Raw genomic sequence first — 17745 nt, forward strand, 5'->3', positions numbered from 1 at the left:
TCTGCCATAGATAATGTTGGGGGACCTATGTACATGTCAGAATTTATTAAAAATATACAACAGCTTGCTTTTTTTTCTGTTTCATTTTAGATTCTTTTTTGTGACACTTTTTCCCACACTGGTTGCTTTAGAAAATAAATAGTTCACTGAAAAACGTCTTGCATCAATCAATAGAACTAATGTAAAATCAATCTTGTAAATACTGTTAAAATCACTTTTATTTAAGACATGTGATTTGTAATTTTATTACAATAATACAGAACAGGGCAGTTAAACAGGAATTTATTGTGCTGGGGGACAAAAACACCTCTTCTCCCCTAAAAAGAGCCAAACTTGAACAGTTAACACTGAAAATGCCATAAATTTAAACATTTACCAGAGGGGGAAAAAACATTAAAAAAAAAAAAAAAGAAGAAAATACCCATCCAAGCACTTATAGGTAACAGTAAAACACTTTAAAATTGTATTTTTCATTTTTTGTCTTTTTTCTTACAAAAATATTACTGTTGAATTGTATTTTACTGCATGGAGATTAGACTCGGGTAATTCCCGCTATTATTATAAGTTTCCTTTATTCATTGTAAAATATGAACAGTTGTGTTGAACAATACAAAGAATATAAAAATGGTGACAAACAACAAAAAAAAAAAAAAAAAAAAAAAAAAAAGAGCATGTTAACTGTAAATGATGGAACTGAGTCAACCTGCTGTCCTTGGTTTGCTGGTTTCGGTTGGTTAAAAATGTGCAGGACAGGTAAACTGTTAAAGAAAAAGAAACAGACGAGTTGCCCTTTGACAGAACATAGGAAAATAGCGAGCAGATACTGTGGGTTTAAAATACAAAACCTGTGACAAAAAAATGAGATTCTAGGTCTTGACATCCAATAAGACTGAACCTCTGTTGGTACCAGAGTGCGGTGGTTTGAAGTTTGGCCTTGTCAGCACCCCATGGTTATTTTCCAGTGCATTGTGTGATTGGTTTTTGTATGGATCCTCACAGGGGTGGAGGCAGCTCTGATTCAGGTCACTTAATAGCCAAATAGTAAAAACAACGTTGATCGTGAAGGCAAAAAAGTTAAAATGTTTAATTGTACAGCAGAAAAAAAATTGGTAAAACCAGTTGTCCATAAAACGGGCTTTGTAACCTTTTATTTTAATTTTACTTCTCTGCAGAAAATTCAACCAAATGCAGACAGCTGTTGAGCAGTTAGCATCTATGAAGCTCTGTTCCAAACAATGGTGTCCATAGGGTTTTCTGCTTGGACAGAATCCATCAATACGGCAAAAGCATTTGGTGTGAACAAAAACTAGGTTAAAAAAAAAGAAAAAAAAACTGTCTTTTTTTTGTTTTTCTAATTTTCTTACAGAAGCTCACAGTATACAGGCCTTTAAACAAGAGTTCCAGGTATGTATTGAACCTCAGAACATTGGCATTCCAAATCCCTGCAAGACAAAATACAAAAGAGTTTGCATCTTTAAAGAGAAGCCGTCATGGCTGTACATTTAAACAATATAAGCATAGCTGTGCAAGAGAGATTTTTCTTCCTTACTCTTCAGGAAAAAAGCTTGTGGTTGTGTCACCTGCCTGCCTATACAATGCACATTGTGAGGCTAGGAAACCATGGGTGAGCTTAGGCAGATGGACGCCAGTATCTGGAAGAACACATCCAGACCCGCCAGTCATAGAAGTCGGAGGGAGAATACAAGGGGCCCTTTCAACATTGGGAGATTTTGTTGTAATATTGCTGCTCCCCCATCCCAGAGACAGAAGAATCAAATTAAATACATAATGACTTCACCTACTACTCTATCCTTAGGTTACAACTTTGGCTGAATTGTAATAAGGAATAGATAAATGTGATCAGTAACACTTCTCCTAAAACTAAGCAAGGTATATACCAGTCAGGATGTGCCCTCAGGTAATATAAATAGAATAATATTATCTTAATATAATATTATAATATAACTGTAAACATTTTACAGTCAACAAAATAGGTGTTCTCAGGAAAAGGGAGGGGAGGGGGGAAATAAGGTAATAATTGCTCTGGTCATATACAACACAGAAAATATTAAGTATCACCAAAAAGAAAAGAAAAAAATCTTTTCTGTTTACAATCATCAAGGATTGGATCAAAACTTTATTTTATGTAGTTACTGCCAGCTATGCCCAGAGCTAAAACGTAAAATTGTCTTTGAAGTTTGACTGGTCAATGAATTCTGGAATATCATGACAACCTTCAGTCATACTCCAAGTGGACTTAGTGGTTCATTATGAGTAGCTTGTGTTAAAGGTAAACCTGAAACGGTATGCTTAACAAAAGAAAACTACGTACTGAATCATCTTCGATGATGGCTGCAGAGTCAAAGAAGTCTGGCCGAAGTTCTGCCCTCTCTCGTCTGTTTCGTGAAGGTGGCTAGAAGATGAAAATGTTCAGACGTTTTAGAAACAGCACACACATTTCATAACTAGAAATTTACCTGCATGACTGCTTAAGGTCTCTAATATCTCATTTAGACTCCATTCATGTCACACACTGATATTTCTATATGGTAATGCAAAAACACCTATGGATGTATTAGGGCCTAAAAGAAAGAAAACCAAAGAAACAAAGCAGGTCCCGCGTGCACTAACCCATTGCAATTAATTTTATATTTTCATTTATTTTCAGACCAGCCAGAGAACTGGTAAATGATTGCTACTGGTTATGAGGTACTTCACGTTTTGAATTAAAAAAAAAAAAGAAAGAAAAAAAAACTGATAGCAAATGAGGTCTAACCTGTAGGGAGTTAGTTACAGTTATGAAAGAATAGCCTTTCAACATTTGGCCAACTATTGTTCAACTTGTACCCTTGCACTGTATATATAAAAATAAATAAAACATACCAGATCAATAACCATCGTGTCCTCAAACTCTTCATTCATGTCTTCCAGCTGCCCTCGTGATGACATCATTACATCCTCAAAAATAGGTTCTGCATCATCCTCCATCAGTCCTCGCCTAAAAGAACAGAGAATTCATTAGAGTCGATGATAAATTCAGTGAGTGAAATGTACAATCATATTCTGTTTACTTACACTCCGTGCCTTACTCCACTCCGCACTTTCATATAATTCATTGATGTTCTATCTTTCCTATTTAGGTCTTCCAGTTTCTGCTGACCCAACCAAGACATCTGCATCTGGGGACTAAGAAAGAAATAATTGCCTTATAAAGATGGTCTATCCAATCCAAACAAAAAAATTGTGATTATATGCATGTGAATACTTCAGTAAATATGCATAGTTAATGTTTGATACTCACAGTCTAAGAAATGTTAAAACGAGTAATTAAAATTTTTTTTCTCTTTTTCTAACCATATATTATACTGTTTGGTGTATTACAGAGCAGAGATTATTGTTGTAAGATAAAAAGAGAGCACATTGAACACATAAGTAAAACCTAGCGTCATACTTGTGCAAGAAGTCTGGCTCTGAACCATGTTCGGACTCCTGCTCTGGCATCTGCTCTTGCATTTGCCTTGGAGGGTTTTCCCTCAGTACTGTGGAGGTCAGTTGTGGGGTGGTAAGTGCTCCGGGAGTTTGGATGGTGTCGTTCCTGGTTACCCAAGAGTTGTCGATAGTGCTCTCCTCTGGGGAAAAAAAAAAAAGAACAATAGTTACCAAAAACATCAATGAAAATGGCTGGTACTATATAATGGAAACCAATCCTGTATATAATATACATACAATAAATTATATATTACACATGTACACATCATTGTCATTTTAGTGACGCACAGTGTTCTCCCCAGCACCTTTTAGCTGGGCGCACCACCCAGCATTTTTCAGTAATCACCAGGCTGTTTTTGGGTGGTTACTGAAGAGTTGGGTCACAATACAAGAACTGCCACTCATCAACAATTTCTTTACACAGAGCTTAAAAAACTATCTCAAAATAATTGTTAAAACAGCATCAAGATCATGACCCTTGTTCCTCCATTGACTTTAAAAAAAAAATCATTTTCCAGCAAGTTCCTGAAAAAATTCTATTTCTTTACAGTCAATTAAAGAAAGAATTAATGCAATATCATCCGGAAGTCCAACTTAAGGGTGGGAAACAGCAACAAACACTAACAAAGCCAACAGTGACCCAACAAGCTGGTGGCTGCCTGAAGAACTTTATACCTGAGGTTGTCATCAATGGAAGATTGATAATCCACCGGATAGAACATAATAAAAGACTTGGTGGAAGTGTTGCAAATCTGTGAAACACAGGGCTGGAAGGCCCAAGTGACACTATAACAGATTCGATATTACAGGAAAGGGAGCTCTATCCTTAAGCATGAAGTGTGTCACTCAAAGGGGAAGAACAGCCCCCCAGGTGAAGTCATGATGCCAGAACCCACCCACCACCCTGTGCCTGCGATATCTCTGGTAGACATGGTCCGTGGCTGTGGCCAGTGCGCCCTCATTCCCAGCGGCCCACCAGTCAGGCGGCCAGGGGTTGGGGAGCTCTGCTTAAGACCATGCTCTTGAATAATGATCTAAAAGTCAACATTGCAAAAATTAGCTGTGGGTGAAGAAAAGGCCAATAACTAATCCACCTGAGGGTGGCACCATAAAGGATTCAGATTCGTGTTATTGCTAATCAAAAAAATAACACAGATTGGCTGCTATTTAGTTACTGCATATTATTGGTATTGGCAATAAGGACATGTAAACTTAACACCTGAGCGATAAGCCCGACCTTGGTACGGGCTTCAAAAAGTTACAATTATCGATAAACCCGAACTTTTCCCACTGTATGAAAATACAGTGAGAAAAGTTTGGGTTTATCGATTACTTACCTGGTCCCGCTGCGATCATCCATCGTCGTGTTCCAGCGTCGTCCTCCAGCGCCGGGTGTCCTCTCCGGGAAGTAGACACCCTCGCCGGGTGTCCTCTCTTCTCCCTCCGTGCGTGTACGTCGACGCGTACGATGACGTTGGCGCGTGTGCGGGAAATTCAAACTGAAACTCATTCAAACACATTTTGAATTGGATTGAATACAAACTCCTGTATCCAATCCAATACAAAATAATTCAAAATAAATACAAAGCATGTAATTGGTAAGTTCAAACTCTCATTTTGTATTGGATTGGATACAGGAGTTTGTATTCAATCCAATACAAAATGAGAGTTTGAATTTTGTTCTCATTTTGTATTGGATTGAATACAAAGTCCTGTATCCAGTCCAATACAAAATAATAGAAAATATATTTATGTGGTTTTGTCTATAGGTATGTGACGGACACTAGGGAGGTGTTTTAGAAAAATATATTACTATACAGTATACCGAATTATCGTATTTTCAGTATTTTTCATTTATTTATGTATTCTTGTTTAAGCTGATTTTTTGTGTCTTATTTAATTTTATTAAAAGTAATTTTTTTTTTTTTTTACATGATTGTGTGTTTCAAACATTTTTTATATTCATGATATCTACTAGAACCCTGTTCGGACATATTTCTGTAAGTTACAGGTCTACAATTTAAAAAAAAAAAAAAATTTCATGAAAAACTAACGCTTTTGGGACAGAAATCTAGACCTCAGTGTAATGCCCAGGTGGTTAAGCAAGTTTATGTAATGTGTAAACAAAACAAATGAATGACTTGTCAATTCTGATCCCACAGTTTGTCTTTGGTGCTTACCTTCCACTCTCTTCTTGTGCAGGGGAGGTCGGCCCTTTTTACTTCTCACAGAGGAACCTTTGCTGTTGCTACCTCCACTGTTCACAGACAGTCGGTCTTCATCACCACCTGTAACCAGTGAGTTCCTATAGGAAATAAGTGGCAGCCACACATCTTCTCTTCTCTCCATCATTTGTTCTGTCAAGAATTTTTCCAAATATGAGTGCCTAAATAGAGGAAAGGGGAAAGAGATTTTACAAGTGGTACATAGATCTAATGAACTGAAAAATGTTGGCAAGAAAAAAAAGCAGCGATGAAAAAAAAAAAAAAAAAAAAGTAATATAGTTTTTTTCTCTTTAGTAATCTATTGAGACACACAGGAAATCCAGGACACAAATGGAGGGGGCAACAGCAAGTTGTGCAACTAAATGTACTTCAATGTAATACCAAAAACAAATACCAAATGAATTACATCTTTCCAAAGTTAAAACGTTTACCAAAATCATTAACCAATCTTAAGCGCAGTCCAGTATAATCTAAATGGTGTTCAGCAAATAAGATCTTTCATATATTGTACCCCACAGTGAAATAGTTTTTATATTTTTGTGTGAATCAACAGTCAAACTACCCCTGCCTCATGTATTATTGGTGAATATATTTTTTAAGCAAAAAAACGTGTGTGTATGATTCTAATCTCGCATGTGATACTTACACTGTTTTCTTGTCCTGTCTAAGAAGCTTGGAAGAAAATTCACTCAATACTTCTAGGAAGGCCAAGTTTAGAGGTGGGTACTCTGCACCTTTGGGATTCTGGTATTTGAAAGCAAACTCTATTCCATCTCTGAAAAAAAACAAAAAAGGTAAATAATTATCTGTATTTATGGGTAAATTCCTAAGATTGAATAAAAAATTGTGTTCAAACTAAAATAAATGCTCCTAAAAGTTATTTCACAGAAATTTAAGTTTAAGCACATCCCAAAGAAACAAACATATTATGCAACAACTTATTTAGAACAGTTCATACAGTTTTTTTAACAGCTACCTAAACTATCATTAAGAAGCATCATTAATTAAGTACAGCTTACATCAACGAATTGAAAATAGTTAGATCTGTCACTTACTTATGTAATGTGGCCACAGCTTCTCTGGTCTTTATCTGATCCAGCCCAAAGGTGAGTGCAAACCTACGTGCCAGTTCTTTAATACCACTAACATGAGCAGATGTTCGGTCCAGATTGGGGCCTTGCTCCTGCACCAGCTCATTAAACAGCTTAAAAGTTAGAGAAGACAACATAACCACAAAAATTAATTAACAGACTATAAAAACACATATACATAAAAGTGAGTACAAATGTAAGAAATCATTTTAACATTAAAACACATTATGACAATGTATATGTAACATATATTTGGGGTGAACTAGTAATATGCCAATAAAGGGCAAAGCCTTAATTTTGCTCCCTTGTGGCTCTACTGAATAGACAGGTGCAGGATAGCTAGGAAGCATCACAAACATATGAATCGTGTAAAGTCAGTTATCGTTTGCTACTGAAGCCTTTTTTGTCCAAATGCTAAATTGCATTTTCCTACATTTTTTCTTTAAATGAAAACATTTTCTAAACTAACAAAATAAAATATATTTTGTGACTCCAAAAAGAAAAACAGGATTAAAAATCAGATGTAACAATTTTACACAATATAAGCCCAAATTGTTAGTGAAAAATAACTAAATTTTAGAGTGTACACAATAACTCTTACCTGTTGCAAACTGAGAATCAGTGTCTTGGCACATTGGATCTTGTCTATCTGTCGTGTTTTACTTAGTGTTTCCTTAATGATATCACCATAGTCATTATAATACTAAAAATGAAAAGAAAGCATTCATAAGATATAGTTCACTATGACAAAGGGTACTCATTCTTATTATAATCATGTGTAGAACGGAATTAGTTTAAAAAAACAAACAAAAAACGTTGCTTTGTTATTGTGCATTTAGGTGGTGTAAAAAATTGCCATTTGTTTGGGTGTTGGGTGGTTGAGTTAATAATCAGTATTGCTGTATAGGCACAAGTGGCATAAAAAGATAGGAAGGTAGGCTTGTTTAACATGGACTTGAATGCAAAAAGTTAAAGTTTGCTATGTTACAGGAGACATCTAGATATTTATTTCCCCTTTGCAGTACCAAATTTAACTTTTAGTCTTGAATTCCCCTGGAATATAGCAGGGCATTTCCTGTGCTTTTAGCCTTACAGGTAAATATAAGTAGGGTGAGAGATTTAAATGCTGTGCTGCCAGCCAGTCCATAAGGGGATTTGGAGGAATATGTGTTGATATGCGTACCGTGCTGTTCACTGGACTCTCAGGAACTGATTCCTCTGCCTAAATGAGTCCCAATAAATTGCTGTGAAATATGGCACTGTATATCATAAAAAACACTAGGTACCTTCATGTAGTGCTTGAAGATATCTGCTGCTGCGTGCATATCTACAATATCATAGATGATGAGTTTACAAAATGCTGCTAGCAAATTTCTTCTTTTGTGCAAGGCCTCAATTTTGTTGGCTTCATCTTCTTCATCTCCTTCTGTGTGGGAAAAGTGAACAGGACAGTGGTACAATATAACACTACAAAGTAAGTGCTGCAATATAACTCTACAATATAAGAAGATATGCAGGCTACCACTGCTGACCTAATCACTTAATATCTTGAAGTTATTTTGATCAAGTTTACTTCCTAATCTGCATGCTAGTTCTGGAGCAGTGATTGCAAACATTTAACCAGTTGTCAGCTCTATCACTACATTTTACATTTTCTTGCATTAATAGGATGATTTAAAATATAAAGGTGGCCTCGGCACAAACATACCCATGCTCTGGTTCTCATCATCTTGGTCAATAAAGACATGATCCATTACAAAGCTGAGCAGTTCTGATTGCAGTCCTAGGTCTGGATTGAAGATTAACAGTGAAAGATTGTCCCTTCCACCTGTTACCAACTGATGGCTGAAGATCATTAGAAGGTCACAGAGCAGCATGAAGGCCTGGAAGAGAAATAAACCACAATAAGCCCACATCTTATGTTGTACTGGTATCAGAATATACCTTAGTAGTTTAATGTATACAATAAACTTAAAGATATGTGTGAGGAAATGTAAGTAAATCCTACAAAATTGTGTGGATTTCTGTATGAAAGGCTCCTTAAATCTCATGATTCATGCAAAATACAGTAGTAAAGCCTGTCTTATTAAACACAGAACATTGCACGTGGTGAGGTCAAAATGGAAATTTTAATGGGGGAAAGTGATATGAATGATAAAAAATTGGGTAAACATTTTGGGAGCTTATTTAAGTTATCAAACCTATAGGTAGGCGTCTAGAGCTATGCATTATTCATAGAAAAAAGTTTCCAAAATTAGTTGCAGGAATAGTCATATATTTCTTTTTTACATTTTTTTTAAATTTTGTATTTAAAAAACTGATAAATATATATGCACAGGGTAAAAACAGTAACCAGCCCTGTGCATTTCTTACCTGTTCTTTAACTTGCGTGTTAACATTGGAAAGACACTGCTGACATATTGCTAGAAAAGTTTTTACAGTCTTTCTTAACATCAACATATCTTCCTATAAAACAAACAAAACAAATTTGGCTACATTAAATCAAAAGGAAATATGTTGCAACAAAGTATTAAACAATAGGATTTACAGAGACTAGGACACTGGCAGAAAATGTAAAAAAAAGGAAGGGTAGGTCAACCAGTCTAAACATTCCCTTACTACCAGCATGCCTTAAATATTGTAGCAAAGTAGTGCACAATCAAACAAAAGTTCCTCATTTTTTTACCTGTGGAGGGACACAGGAATATTCAAGACATTCATAAGCAGTCTGAGGGGTGGGCAACAAACCAAACTGCAAACAGATCCAATGTAACAAGAACATAGAGGGACCACAATTAGATTAAAGAGGTAGACACATACACCTAGTAGAATGTGTGGGTGGGAGAGAAAAAAAAAACTGACAGCTTTGCAAATCTGGGAAAAGGTGGTCCGATGCCAAAAAGGTCAGGAGGCGCTCACAGGTATAGTGAGTCTTGATGGGGTGAAACCTAAACCTTAAGACACAAGCCTGAACAATGGTCTGCTTAAGCTGGCCAAAACTGTGGTACCAAAAACTGGGGCACTCTTCCAGGCCCAGGAAGACAAAATGGGAACCAGTCTCCCAGAAAAAAATGAAAGACCTGCACAGCCTGGATCTCATCCAAACAATGGATGGAGATTTTCTTTTTTTAGTAAACTGAAGCCAGACAGAGGGAGAGAACAATGTCCCTGGTTTTCAATATTAAGTGCCAAAGCACAAATGCAAAATGAATAGTAGAATGTGAGTAACTAACTTTGGAAGGGTTGCCTTCGGTGATCTTAACCAGTTGCCACAATATAGAGTAGTGAGAACACTGGAGAGCCTGCACACCAATCTGAAAAAAATCCAAGAAAAAAATTAGGCTTCATCCAAACATTCACTTGCTAGTACCTTGGACAAAATCGTATCAACACACCTGCTCGAGCATGCCTTCATGTTCCAGACCTGCCTTCAACAGCCGATAGCAGTTCCCAAACAAGTCCCATTTCGTTAGATCATGAGCGCTGGAATTACAAAGTGGTTTCAGTATCAGAACAAACGCTATCATAAAAGAAGGCTGACAAGGGGATGCAATAATGCTACATACTAGAAAAGACAGGATTTATGTCAGAAGGCTGTAACAATACCAGGAATGCACAACAGTTGTAGAATCAAGAGTAACTTTTTAAAGAAATCTAACAGGTCTAATATAAGGTACACAGGCCAGGAACCTAACCTCTGAATGATATCTTAACATACATTCACATATAACAAAATTAAATAGAATCATGCATAAAATCTACATAACACTTGAGATACAGGATAACTTGTTTATAGCTGACCACCTGTGCATACACTGCAATTAGAAGGCTATTAGATAACATTATTAACTCATATTTTCTTGGTGTGTTGATAATATATAACGAAACAGTTGATTCTGATTTAGTGTAAGCTGTCAGAAGTAAAAATAGGCTGACAGCCACTGAAGTGGACACTGACGGGACTTGAAACACTTAAAATAGGTTCTTTTACTGCTTAATTATTTCCCTGGAGTCTATTGACAGAGATGGAAAGTCTTTCATTTTTGTTAATACAGCTATACAAACAGAAAAAATGGACCACAGAAAATAATACTGTTGCTGAGACCAGGAACTCCTAATGCCAAAGCAGTGCAGAAAATATGGTCATAAAACATAAAAAGAAAGATATATGTTTGTAAATTAACCTCAAGGCAGCATTTTACAGTGAGGGATAACTAAAGGGTGGGCAACAAATAATAACTGCTAGAAGTACGATGATAAACTGGGTTCTGTCTGCAGCTCAAAGAATCAAATGCCTAACATCAGATAAGGGCTTAACATCCACCTGGTGGAACTAGAGTAATCTGCGAACAGAATATATGGTAGCCTTGAAAATTTGGAAAATGGCACTAATAGGAGCATAAATGGCACATAAACTAGAGAAATGTTGTATATAAAAGTAGACTGTCCTAGCATGGTTAGAATCTGCTGTGTTTTGCACTTGGTGTAAGAACTTCGATAAGGATATAGATTTAAAGGAACATAAACTTAAGACTTAAAGGAGCAGATGGGGAAAGTGTGCTCTAAGTCAATTGGTACACTGACTGGCCCCTCCTGAATCTAAACAACCAACTTAAAACTCAAGATATGACGCCAGGCCACAAGTACACATTAAAGCCAGGTAGCAGGGGAGGGCCAGATAGCCGAAGGAGGCCAGGTTGCTGTAGGCAGACAGCAGTAATAAACTAAACAAAGATTTCTCCATTGCTCTTTTGCAACCAGGAGTAGCAGTGAGTAAATGGTTCCTCCATGCTGTATGGAAAAAATGAGCAAGCACCTACCTACTAACATCCCCAGAAAAGGGATCTGGTAAGGTTCCTATGAATAACCCAGTGTCCCAAAGTCAGTTCCAGGCTATACCCACTACATTTTAATCAACAAGGTTCTAAAGTGACATTTTTGGGTCAGAAATAACTACCCAAATTGCTGCTTTAAGGAGAGCCCAGGAATTGCAGAGGTATGTTATATCTAGATTGAAAAAAACAAAATAGTCCCAGGCTGACTTTTCCTGTAAGCAGTTCTGTATAGCTCAAAAGGTGAAAAACTTAGTTTATCCCTAACCTGACAAGAGGGGAAAAATACAACTTTGTGAATGTCTAAAGTGTTTTTTTTTTATATTGTAGTTGAGAAAACAATCTTGAATCAGTATCTGTTGTTTATAAAACACAAAGCAGCTGAATACTACTGAAAAGAACCCAAAATGTATATGAGATACCTGATGACCACATAAGTGTTTTTAGATAAAGGACTGCTTTTCTAAAACAAATAAGCTGTATCGGCTATACTTACTTGTGAAAACATGTTAAGCGTTTAAGGGAGGCTAGAACATTATATATATCATCTTCATCGGCTTCATCTAGCTGTGTAAAAAAAAAAAAAAAAAAAAAAAAATTATAATGATGAAAGCACAGAAAAGTTTTTTTTTCCATGTCTTCTTCTTAACTACTATTGTATTAGCAAGTAAGCATGTATTGCTTATTGTATTATTAAGTAAGCATGTATTGTATTAGCAGGAAAGCATGTGAACACACAACTGCAATATATATAAAGATGTGACAAACTTTAGGCCCAGAATGTCTGCCAGCACTTCACTTACATCTTGTAACAGTTCCTCCACAGCATGCGAGAACCTGTCTGCCAGCTCATCAATCAGCTGACTGTGGGCTACGTCCACTCGATTCTGGATCGTGTACTCTTCACTGCATAGTATGCTGTAGGTTTTACTACATGCTTCTAATACATCAGACTCTGTGTGTTTCTCCACAACAAACTTAATTTGTTTTAGTAAACTGTCCAGGTGCTACAGAAAGGAAAAAATAGTTAACAAGTGTTCATTCCCCAACAAAGAATACAGAGCAGCATAACTGAATCAATCATACATCAAAGAATAAAAGGGTTTCTGCTTCTAAACAGCTCAAGTTAATTGAGCATATTAAATTATAAGCTTGGCCATTCAACAAGAAAAATAATTCCCAACACAATTATGTGTCTGATCCTCTTAAAGTAGATGAATAGCTTTTTTTAGGTTTTGGAAAGAGTGGGAAGGCTTAGAAATTCTGTTCTGTACCAATACTATTTTTTCCCTTCCTGTCCCACACATCACAGAAGAAATATCTTCCTATGGATACTGCAATTAAACCCTGAAATATGCTTCATGGATACCATCGATTTTTAAAGCTTTTCTTATGCATGCTAGAGCAAAAGTGGGGTAAATATTAAAAATGTGGTGAAAACCTGACAGGGGATCCGACCATCACCCACTACTGTAACCCCCCTAGCGGTAATCCCGAGTGTGACTCGGTGTGGATTTTACATGCAAAAAGCGGTAATCCCAAGTCACACTCGGGGTAACTTTAGAAACCCCCCTTACCTTTGCCCCACGCTCCAGCGGCAATCTGATGGTCCCGCTGTGATGCCGGGGCGTGGCCGGGCGGGAAATTTAAAGGAAGATTACGGAGTAATCTGTTTTTAAATACCTCCCGAGTCACAGCCACGCCGCTGCTCGCATCAGCAGTGAGATGCGAAGCACAATGCAGGACTCCTGCATTGTGCTTTAAATCTAACTGCAGATGCGAGCAGCAATAGTAAATTCTGGGGGTGATGCCAGCTGGCACCACCCCCGGAATTTGCTTTTGCTGCTCGCATCTCCTGGAAGATGCGATGCACAATGCAGAAGGTCTGCATTGTGCTTTGCATCTCCCTCGAGTTGCAGAGCAGCAGCAGCAACTTCGGGGTGAGGCGGAGCGGGACATCCCCACTAGCATCACGCGGGAGGATGTGACATCTTCCGGGTGATGCGAGTGGTGAGGTATTCGGAGGGTGTGGCAGGGCAGAAATTTAAAAGCAGATTACAATGTAATCAGCTTTTAAATGGTTTTTACAGTAAAAAAAAACACTATACAACATACAATAAAAATAAAAGTACATTTTTAATTTTATTTTAAATTACATTGTTGTTGTCTATTTCATTATTTTTTATTATAATTATTTATAATTATTATAATTTATGATTATATTATAATAAATAAATATAATTATCATACCTGGGAGTTAATCCTAAGAATTATAGGCCCACAATATAAACAAAAATGTCTATGCAAAAAAATTAGGATCACTTTTTGCATAAAAAAAAAACTGACAGAATTAGAACGCTAGGGGGGGTTAAATAATAAAACTAGCCAGATTAAACGTTAAAAAACTGCCATATTCACTGAAATCAACAGGTCATAAACAAATTAGCCAATTTTTAAGCAACCAAACATCCAGAAGCTAAACTTAAGACACAACTTGAATCAAATTGAATTCAATCTAATAATTGAATCCACATTAATTTAATTTATTCACTATAAATTTTGCACAAGGCACGATACGTATGCGACAAGTATATATTTGCAACTTGCCTACTAGATGCAAGATACAAGAATACTTGCATGGACTGTAATGTTTGAATGACTGAAATTCTATACTGTATTGGTGATAATACATTTACATTGTACGACTTCAAAAACCCTTCTTTCCCTTTGTGATTATTTTGACAACTTGACTTGAACCAGATATAGAGTCCTGACCTCAAGCTCTTTTAGTGTGACTAAAAATGTAAATAAAAAAATAAAAAAACAATAATTACATTTATATTTTAAAAAACAAACAGCAGAAAAATGCATTATATCCCAGGCTCTCTCCCAAATATACTCAGTAGCCAAGTAGATAATGGGAGTGTAAACATACCTTTTCCATTCGCCCTGTACTATAAAGATCTAGTTCAAAAAACTGAGGGATTTGTAAAAGATTTGCCACTTTCTCTGCATCCGCAGAATACTGAAAAAACAAAAAGAAAACAAATCATTCAAGAAAAAAAACATTTCTACTGGGAGTAATATTTCTTTATAACAAAACCTTTTTTTTTTTTTTTTTTTTTTTTTTATTGAAAAGTATTTTCAATAAAACTGCTGAATGCCATATTACAGTATAGACATCAACTTCAAATGTTACAAAATGACGCAAAAATAACACACATGAGTACACAAAATGACAATATTTACATTTGTGCAGATGATATAAAGTAATCAACCCGCTAGCATCTTATTTAGCCTCATATCTCTTAGAATTCTAGTGAAACTTTTACAATAAAGCTCTATGGCTTGGTTTTTACGAAGGTTTCTCCCTGGTAAATTATTTCCTGTGTTACAGAGAACATGGAGGAGAAAGAGATAAGAAACCAGTGGGTAAAACACAAATCTACTTAGTTTTATGTGTAACTTTCAAAGCAAACAGGATAAACCTAAATCTAATATATCTGTTTTGTACACGATTGTAAAAAATGTTAATACTAAGTTTTATTACCATACCAAATGTTACAGCAAATTACCTCAAATAATTGCTCTTAAAGACTTGGTAGTTTTGAAAGGATTTTATCCAGTGCTACTGATTTGCTCAGTATGAAACTAAATTACCGACTGAACCCTGAAAAGCACCTAACCAAATATTTTAATATCTAAAATGCCTTTATTATCTAGGAAGCGAAGGCAAGGTTATCGCTTTGGATCTGTAGAAAATAAAAAAATAAGCCAAAAAAGGTATTTTAATAAAAGCATACTTCTATGGAAACACTTGATCATACTTGAAATCCCATATATGATCCCTAAAAAAATCTTTTGGATATATTGATAAATATTTTCATTTTGTATAGGTCCCTAGGCAGTTACTGATTAGTAGATTGAGACCCACAGCAAACACAGAAACCAGCTTTGAATTTAGGCAACAAAAAAATTACCAAAACATTTGAAACTATTGGAGAAGAACATTTTCTCCTTCAGTCATTTCTCCTTCAAGTCATCAGCACTTGATATCTTTATGACAGCTGCAGTTCCATACCACTGTGCAAATTTTCACACCCACCATTTATCATCAAGATTTGTTTATAACATGATAAAAGACACTTTTTTTTTGTCAATTTGTACCTTAGACAGCAGCATTGGAAGTGCAACAATGAAATGTTCAGTCAACTTATTCTTGTCATCTATTTGGGTTTTACGCTCCTTGGCAGTTAAAACCTGAAAAACAAAATTAGTTTAAAATTAAAGTTAATTCCTGTGTGCTGTAGTTTAAAAATGATACACACAAATATTTAGATACCAGAGTTGCCATTATTTTGAAGTTGCCTTAAAACAAAAACCTTCTCATGCTAACTGTAAAGAGAATGCACCATGAAGTGTGAATGTTTTTTTTTTTGCAATCTAGACCAAATAATAAAATAAAACATATTTAGATAAACATTGGGATGTTGCTTATGAATATATTGTGCTTTTTTTCCAGTCAGCAGGTGGAGTGCTAGGTTACATAGGCTTACATGACTCTGTTCAATTAGAAAAAGTGTGATAAAACTTTGATAATTATTTATAATTTATGTATATTTTAACAAAGGCTGGATACTGATAGTTGGGGGGGGTTGTACTCAAATGAAAGTTGTTGACCGAAGTTCAACCATAAACTAAAATAAAGATCAATTACCTATGGGGGCCGAAGACACACACACACATATATATATATAATAAACATTTATAAACAGATATTTTTCCCTTCCAGAGATTATTTCCATACTAAAAGCGATTACCTCGAGACACACTCGGGATTACTGCCAAGGAGGTTAAGGCAAAATGTGACCAAAATCTGTAGGTTGCAGGTAAATCCTAACAGACCCATCTTCTTCTGTCTCCTAAAACCCTTACTACTTCCCACCACATATCTGCCCTCCTTATGTGTGATATTTCTTCCACTTCCTACATTGTAAGCTCTTCGGAGGCAGGGTTCTCTCTTCCTGTCATGGTCTGTATCTGTCTGTCATTCGCAACCGCTTTTTAATGTACAGCGCTGTGTAATACGTTGGCGCTATTTAATTCCTGTTTATTATTAACAATAATAATATTCAGTCATGACAACATTTAGCATATGTAACACAATTTCTGTTGGGTAGCATGGGTGAACGTGAGGGAAAGATACTGTCATTATTAATAAGGTGAAAAATAGAGTTGAAAAACTGACTGTCAGATCAGCTGCTGTTCACACAAAACAGCGAACTAGGCAGGAGTAAGATGCATGGCTAGTTCAGCTTTTGTCCGGTTTAAGCAAACAGTACTTACAAGCAAGCTCAGGGTTCTCCTATCAAGGGGGGAAATGGAGACGGTAAAACTAACTAATGTTTGAAATTAATGAATTGCTGTGACCTCTCAATCATATTACAACAAGAATTTGTTATACAGAAGCAGCACAGCGCAGCACAGCACAGCGCAGCACAGCTAGAAGTAGAAGAAACCTCACTGGCAGGCATCAAACTTAGCATTTTTGAAATGCCAATCTAGTTTGTTTTTTTTACAAGTGCTGCTTTCATTAGCATTCAAACATTGCTATTAATAACAAAACTCACCCTCTTGCCAGTTCCTCTTCCCACTGGAGGATGTGCTTCTGCAGCCTGGCGAATAGTACACACCATCAATTCAATAAGTGCACTCTCCTGCCGTTCAGACATCACTGAAACAAAAAACAAAACAACTCTAGCAATACATGGCAACATTTTCCTGGTAGATGAAAAACTCAGACCCAAGGTGGTATTCTGCATATGCTCTTTAAGAAACTGTGTGCAAAGCAAAATTTTAATTTTTCAATACAGTGTTGTAATTAAAAGCAAAAAACAAATAAAAATGACCAATTCTGAAAAACCGCCCACAAATGACATTTAAATGGTACAAATGTGTCTTTGCTATGCAAAAAAGTTTTATAACACAGGAATTATATACACTCTGCCATAAACACAAATGTTAAAGAGAGACAAGTGGAACTAGAACAGGGCTGCCCAACTCCAGTCCTCAAAGATCAGGAAATGCACACAATTTTAAATCTTTTCT

The 17745-nt window shown here is 36.1% G+C and overlaps 1 protein-coding gene across 1 annotated transcript in view; it reads right to left on the reverse strand.

Moving 5' to 3' along the window:
- Positions 1–200: 200 nt before the first annotated feature.
- Positions 201–17745, reverse strand: part of STAG1 (STAG1 cohesin complex component) — an 86127-nt gene continuing 68582 nt past the window's right edge. The window contains exons 16-34 of the mRNA XM_072407614.1: positions 17268–17371; positions 15805–15897; positions 14573–14662; positions 12441–12644; positions 12134–12204; positions 10201–10288; positions 10039–10119; positions 9179–9271; positions 8514–8688; positions 8092–8231; positions 7407–7508; positions 6770–6918; positions 6361–6489; positions 5670–5875; positions 3452–3629; positions 3076–3186; positions 2884–2998; positions 2333–2413; positions 201–1442 (exon numbers count right to left, since the gene is read on the reverse strand). Of these exons, the coding sequence (XP_072263715.1) occupies positions 1419–1442; positions 2333–2413; positions 2884–2998; positions 3076–3186; positions 3452–3629; positions 5670–5875; positions 6361–6489; positions 6770–6918; positions 7407–7508; positions 8092–8231; positions 8514–8688; positions 9179–9271; positions 10039–10119; positions 10201–10288; positions 12134–12204; positions 12441–12644; positions 14573–14662; positions 15805–15897; positions 17268–17371 (2234 nt within the window). The 3' untranslated portion in view covers positions 201–1418. The remainder of the gene's footprint in view (positions 1443–2332; positions 2414–2883; positions 2999–3075; positions 3187–3451; positions 3630–5669; positions 5876–6360; positions 6490–6769; positions 6919–7406; positions 7509–8091; positions 8232–8513; positions 8689–9178; positions 9272–10038; positions 10120–10200; positions 10289–12133; positions 12205–12440; positions 12645–14572; positions 14663–15804; positions 15898–17267; positions 17372–17745) is intronic.

This window comes from Pyxicephalus adspersus, chromosome 4 (assembly GCF_032062135.1).
Source record: "Pyxicephalus adspersus chromosome 4, UCB_Pads_2.0, whole genome shotgun sequence".
Lineage (NCBI taxonomy): Eukaryota > Metazoa > Chordata > Amphibia > Anura > Pyxicephalidae > Pyxicephalus > Pyxicephalus adspersus.